A 6159-nucleotide genomic window follows, 5' to 3' on the forward strand; every position below is an offset into this window, starting at 1 on the left:
TTGTTACGTGCCATCAAGTGACTCATAGTGACCCTTCCTTGGGTTTCTGAGGTGGTATTGCTATGGAAGTAGATTGCCCAACCTTCCTTCTGAGGAGTGGCTAGTGGGTTTGAACTGCCAGCCTTCTGGTTAGCAGTCAAGTGCCTTAGGCAATTATGCTACCAGAGCTCCTATTATATTTGTATGTTGTTGTTATGTGCCGTCGAGTCAAACCCAACTCATAGCGACCCCTCCTTGGGTTTCCGAGGCAGTATCACTACGGAAGTAGGATTGCCCAACCTTCCTTCCGAGGAGTGGCTGGTGGGTTTGAACCGCCAGCCTTCTGGTTAGCAGGCAAGTGTCTTAGCCACTATGCTACCAGAGCTCCTTATATTTGTATAGTAACTACTATTTACCAAGTATTTTCCATAGGTTTGACAATATGCTTTACAAATACTATTCATGTAATCCTTAAAACAAACTTGTCAGTTAGATGATACTATTGATATTTTACAGGTGAGAAAACTGGGGGAGAGGAGTGAAAAAAATTTATACTAGGTCACTTAGCTTGTAATTTGTCAGAGTGAGCTTTCAAACTTAGGTATATCTGTCTTTAAACCTTTTGCTTTTCTTATTCCATCTGATTATTTGTGGCATTTGAATTGGTCATATAGAAAGTCAAAGAATTTTAAGATACTAAAAAGAAAAATCTAAAGGATATGGTTATGTCTGTTTGTGCATTGTAAACAATTATAGAAATTATATATAAATGTACTGAATTATAACTTTTATTTTTTTCTTTTAGATAATTGATGCACATTTCTTTTACTTAAGAGAAATGAGTATAAGAGATATTGCATTAAGAGTTGAAACCTGGCTTTCTGCTACGTGGCATGTTAAAGTACCTCTAATGTGGCTAGAAGCTTGTATAAAGTGGATCCAAGAAGAAAATAATAATGTTAAATTGAGTCAGGCACAAATTAATAAACAAGTGTTTGAGCAATGGCTTCTAACTGATCTGAGAGATTTGGAGTATCCTCTTTTACCTGATGGCATTTTAGAAGTCCCAAAAGGAGAACTGAATGGATTTTATGCTCTGCAGATTAATTCATTTGTTGATGTAAGCCAACCTGCATATTCCCAGATACAGAAGTTAAGAGGAAAGAATACAACAAATGATCAAGTTACAGCTGAAACCCAAGTACCTGAAAAACCTTGGGAAGCAAAGCCTTCACGAGTGTTGATGCTGCAGATAACAGATGGAATTATACAAATGCAGGGAATGGAATATCAGTCTATTCCAGATCTTCATAGTGATCTTCCTCCAGGTACAAAAGTTTTGATTTATGGAAACATTTTTTTCCGTCTTGGTGTTCTGTTATTGAAACCAGAAAATGTAAAGGTGTTGGGGGGTGAAGTAGATGCTCTTTTAGAAGAATATGCCCAAGAAAAAATACTAGCAAGGTTAATTGGGGAAGCTGATCCTTTAGTTTCAGTCATACCAAATAATTCTAACCAAACCATCCCCAGGACTACAGATATTACAGATCCTGCTTTAGGACCTTCTGATGAAGAACTCTTGGCAAGTCTTGATGAAAATGATGAACTTGCAGCAAATAATGACACTTTGGAAAGAGAATATTTTAGCATAGGTAGTTCTTCAAATACTGAAACCATGAGAAAGCCAAGTTTTGAACCAGGATTTGTTATTTCTCCAAAACCAAAGGAAGAACCACCAAACCAATCTATGCATTTCACTGATGGAGAATTAGATGACTTTTCATTGGAAGAGGTCTTGCTTTTAGAAGAAACTGTCCAGAAAGAACAATTGGAGACTGAAGAATTGCAGTCATTGACATCAAACAGGAACACAGCATATAAATCTAATACTCTGAATAATGTTCCTTTGATTTGTAAAAATGGAAACAATAATTGGGATGGAAAAAATGTATCTGAAGAAATAAATAATAAAGATAGATCTTTTGGTTGTCCATCTGCTAGAGAGCTAAATAGTAATGTTTTCTCAGTTGATCATAATGTACCCTTGCCCCATGATTTTACAAATAAAGATAGGAATTCAAAGACAGATAATAAAGTAAAGCAAAGTGTCAGCAGTTCAAATGGGGCTTCCTTAAATCATAAAATAATAAATAGAGAGCTGGTCAATTATGTACCAAAAAGGAGTTTACAAAGATCTAATGAAAATGAGCACCATTTACAGACTTGTTCTTTAAGATCATCAGAGAATAGCAATAATCTTTCTATCAGTATGGATTTGTATTCTCCACCTTTTATCTATTTGTCTGTTCTAATGGCCAGCAAACCAAAGGAAGTTATAACTGTCAAAATCAAAGCATTTATTGTAACCTTAACTGGAAATCTCTCAAGCTCTGGTGGCATCTGGAATATAACAGCAAAGATTTCTGATGGCACTTCATATCTAGATGTAGACTTTGTAGATGAAATACTTACTAGTCTGATAGGGTTTTCAGTATCAGAAATGAAACAGTTAAAAAAGGATCCTGTTCAGTACCGGAAGTTTCTGGAAGGTTTGAAGAAATGTCAGAGAGATCTAATAGATTTATGTTGTTTGATGACAGTTTCATTTAATCCCTCTTTATCTAAAGCAATGGTACTGTCATTACAAGATGTTAATATGGAACACCTTGAGAATTTAAAGAAACGCTTGAATAAATAATTTACTAAAATCGTATTAGAAAACAGTAACAAGGAAATATTTGAATTAAATTTGTCCTTTTATTTTTGAAACTTATCTTTGTAAAAGAAAATAAAGTTTTATAATTTATTTCAGTTTAATTTTAAAATGTTTAATCATGTTTGTTGTGTGTATAAATTTTTAAAATAAAATTAGTTTTATAGTGACTGTTGGGTGAAGGAATTTAGTGACCCTTTATTGTTGAGACGTTTGCTTTCCACATTAGATGAATACGAAAGTATCGTGGTGTCCAGTGATGAGTCATATTTTGAAAATTAATACAGGTATTCTTTGACTGACAGTGTATTCAAGTTATGGCAAATTGCCCTTCCAACCCTCTTTTTTTTTTTCTTTTTCCTTTTTTGGTACTATGTACTGTTTTGCAGTGTGTAACTTATTGATGTTAGCATTCTCACGTGTTCACTTACAGATGTTTATATGTAATGTTTCCAACCTCCAAGGGCATATAAAGATCAGATTTCTAAAGATACTGATAATAAAAGGCAGTAACAATAAAAAGATAACTCAGTTATGTCAGAACTGACTTATGATGAAGTCATTGGAATAGAATCCTATCATAACTTGAGGACTGCCTGTAATTACAAATACATGGTTTCAATTCTAATAAATTGAGTACCCAAAAAGATTTGTGTATATTGTTATTCTTAGAAAAGTCTATCTGAATGTTGGGCTTTAAGATGCAAACTTTTTTTACTGGTATTTATTGATTATAAACTGAACTTTGGACCTATTCAAAATAGTTCAGTCGTGGCTGAAGGAAACAAGGGCAATGTATGCATTGCATAGCACCCAAATCTCTTGTGCTTCAGATTTTGAGCCAAGTAGGAAGCAGGTATTGGTGCCCACTCAAAGATGGTGGTCAACACGCATTGAAAGCAGCAAGGTTGGCACCGCTGGCTGTTTCCTACTTGTGTTAAAGTCTCATGTCCACAAACAATGCCCTTGTTTCCATTGGCCGTAACTGAACTGCTTTGAACCAATTCAAAGCCCTGATTATAAATATTTGTCTGGTATATTCAAGGGAAGTCTTATGTTAACTAGATACTATTTCAGAAGTTACATTGAATTATTAAATCCATGTTTTCAAGGATGGATAGCTTCAATGACATGTTGAACACTTAGTTATAAAAATCCAGTAAGTATTTATTGCATTAAAATAAGGCATTTATATATGACCATGAGACCAGAAGAACTAGGTGGTGCCCAGTTATCAATGTCAACCACTCAGAAAGGGATCAGTCAGGAGATCATGAAGAGAGTGGAAGAACAATGAGGAACAAAACTTAAAATCATAAAAAAGACCAGGTTTATTGGTCTGATAGAGCCTGGTGAGACCCCGAGACTATGGCCTATAGTTACACTTCAGGTCTGGGGTTGAGCTCACTCCTGTGGCTCCCAAACAATAGACAGGCATATAGGGTGAACATTTACATCAGGTTGTTGTTGTTGTTATGTGCCATCAAGTCGGACCTGACTCATATTGACCCCTCCTTGGGTTTCCGAGGCAGCATCACTACAGAAGTGGATTGCCCCATCTTCCTTCCAGAGAGTGGCTGGTGGTTTGAACCGCCAGCCTTCTGGTTAGCAGTCAAGTGCCTTAGCCACTATGCTACCAGAGCTCACTCCTTAGAACAATCAATTATTTGCACAGGGAGATTGTTCAGGATGGACAGGGGTGCATAGGAAAGGACACAGGAAGAGGTAATTACAGAGAGGAAGTGGGAAGAGAGCTCTTACATTGTGGGGAATTGCAGTTAATGTCATGAAACAAAATACGTATGAACTGCTGTATGGAAAATACATTTGCTCTGTGAACTTTGACCCAAATCACAATAATGATAAAACATTTGACCATGCTTTTAGGTGGTGATATTTCCTTTTTGAATTAGTTCTAGCTCTGGTGGTATGGTACCTAAGGCATTTGACCACTAACCAGAAGGCTGGCAGTCACTCCTTGGAAGGAAGATTGGGCAATCTACTTCCGTAGTGATACTGCCTTGGAAACCCAAGGAGGGGTCACTATGAGTTGCATACGACTCGATGGCAGTGAGTTTGTTTTTGTGTAAGCATTCCATTAATTTTGTTAGCAATGCTGATTTTACCATTTTTCACTTTGCTATTAAAAAGCTAACATTTAAAAGGTAAAGTTATTTTTTACTACTATATAAAAAAATGTTTAAATTCAAGTGCCTTGAACTTTGAAACATTAAAAAAATGATTAATACTAAAAGCATTGTTTGCATTTTATTTTAATGAAAATGATAGAAAAATACCTGAAAGTAAGCATACACACACACACACATACACATGTCTGGTGGCATAGTGCCGAAGGCATTTGGCTGCTAACCAGAAAGCTGGCAGTTCAAACCCACCAGCCACTCCATGGAAAGAAAACTGGGCAATCTACTTTTATAAAGATTTGCTGCCTCGGAAACCCAAAGAGGGTCACTGTGAGTTGGAATCAACTCGATGGCAGTGAGGTTTGTTTTTTTGTTTATATATAGAAGTAATAGAAAAATGTTTTTAGATCTTTTGCCATTGTTGTTTGAAGAATGATAATGGAGTTGAAAGCACAAGAAGACTGATACTGCTGCTTTATTCTCTAATAGTAATTACTGCTACTAAAGATCTAAATGGGATGGCATTATCTTTAATTATCTTTCTCCTAAATGTTCCTCTCCTGTACTCTATCTGTGTGAGTGGTGATTGGAAGCTGAGATTAGACTTTATTTTCTCACTTTATATTTGGTCACTAAAGCTTGGCATTATTATCTCAATCTATGAAGGAAGGTTGGGCAATCCTACTTCCGTAGTGATACTGCCTTGGAAACCCAAGGAGGGGTCGCTATGAGTCAGGGCCGACTTGACGCACATAACAACAACAACAACATCCTTATATATTGGTTCTCAATGGTTTGATCCTGACTCTGGTCATCTCTGGCCTGGATTATTCAGTGGTTTCCTAATTGTTACATTACTTTGCCCTCAAACCATTCTCCATAGTGCTGCCAGGATGATGATCTTTCTAAAATATTTTCTTGTTTTCTGTTCTAAACCTTTCTTAACGACACATCCACCTCCACCTCCCTTACAGGGAGTACCTCCTCATCTAAGTAACACATTTTGTATACTTTGAGAAGATTAAAACTTCTGACAAAAATATAAAGTGTGAAAGCACAATCAGTATGGAAAATATTTAGAAGATATTACTGATAATTCATGCTGATGAATGGAAAAATTTAGTTGAAATTGTCAAATATCTAAAAAACTACAGATATCAGAGGAAGGAAAATATGGATAACAATATTTGCTAAGGTGTTTGGGAATAAATCTTACCAGAGAAACAATAGACCTCTACAAAGAAAACTATAAAAAGCTACTTCAAGAAACCATAAGAGATCTACATAAATGGAAAAACATCCCATGCTCATGGATAGGAAGAC

At 35.9% G+C, this 6159-nt stretch overlaps 1 protein-coding gene across 1 annotated transcript; it reads left to right on the forward strand.

The window, feature by feature from the left end:
• Positions 1-817: 817 nt before the first annotated feature.
• Positions 818-2677, forward strand: RMI1 (RecQ mediated genome instability 1). The gene has a single exon (XM_007938952.1). It carries the CDS (start codon positions 818-820, stop codon positions 2675-2677), a length of 1860 nt encoding a protein of 619 aa, XP_007937143.1.
• Positions 2678-6159: the final 3482 nt, after the last annotated feature.

This window comes from Orycteropus afer, unplaced genomic scaffold (assembly GCF_000298275.1).
Source record: "Orycteropus afer afer isolate SDZICR_OR568_19922 unplaced genomic scaffold, OryAfe1.0 scaffold00005, whole genome shotgun sequence".
Taxonomy (NCBI): Eukaryota; Metazoa; Chordata; class Mammalia; order Tubulidentata; family Orycteropodidae; genus Orycteropus; species Orycteropus afer.

What these genes read in the sequence shown, in the direction of transcription:
- RMI1 (XM_007938952.1), top strand. Translation starts at nt 818, where the DNA reads ATGAGTATAAGAGATATTGCATTAAGAGTTGAAACCTGGCTTTCTGCT.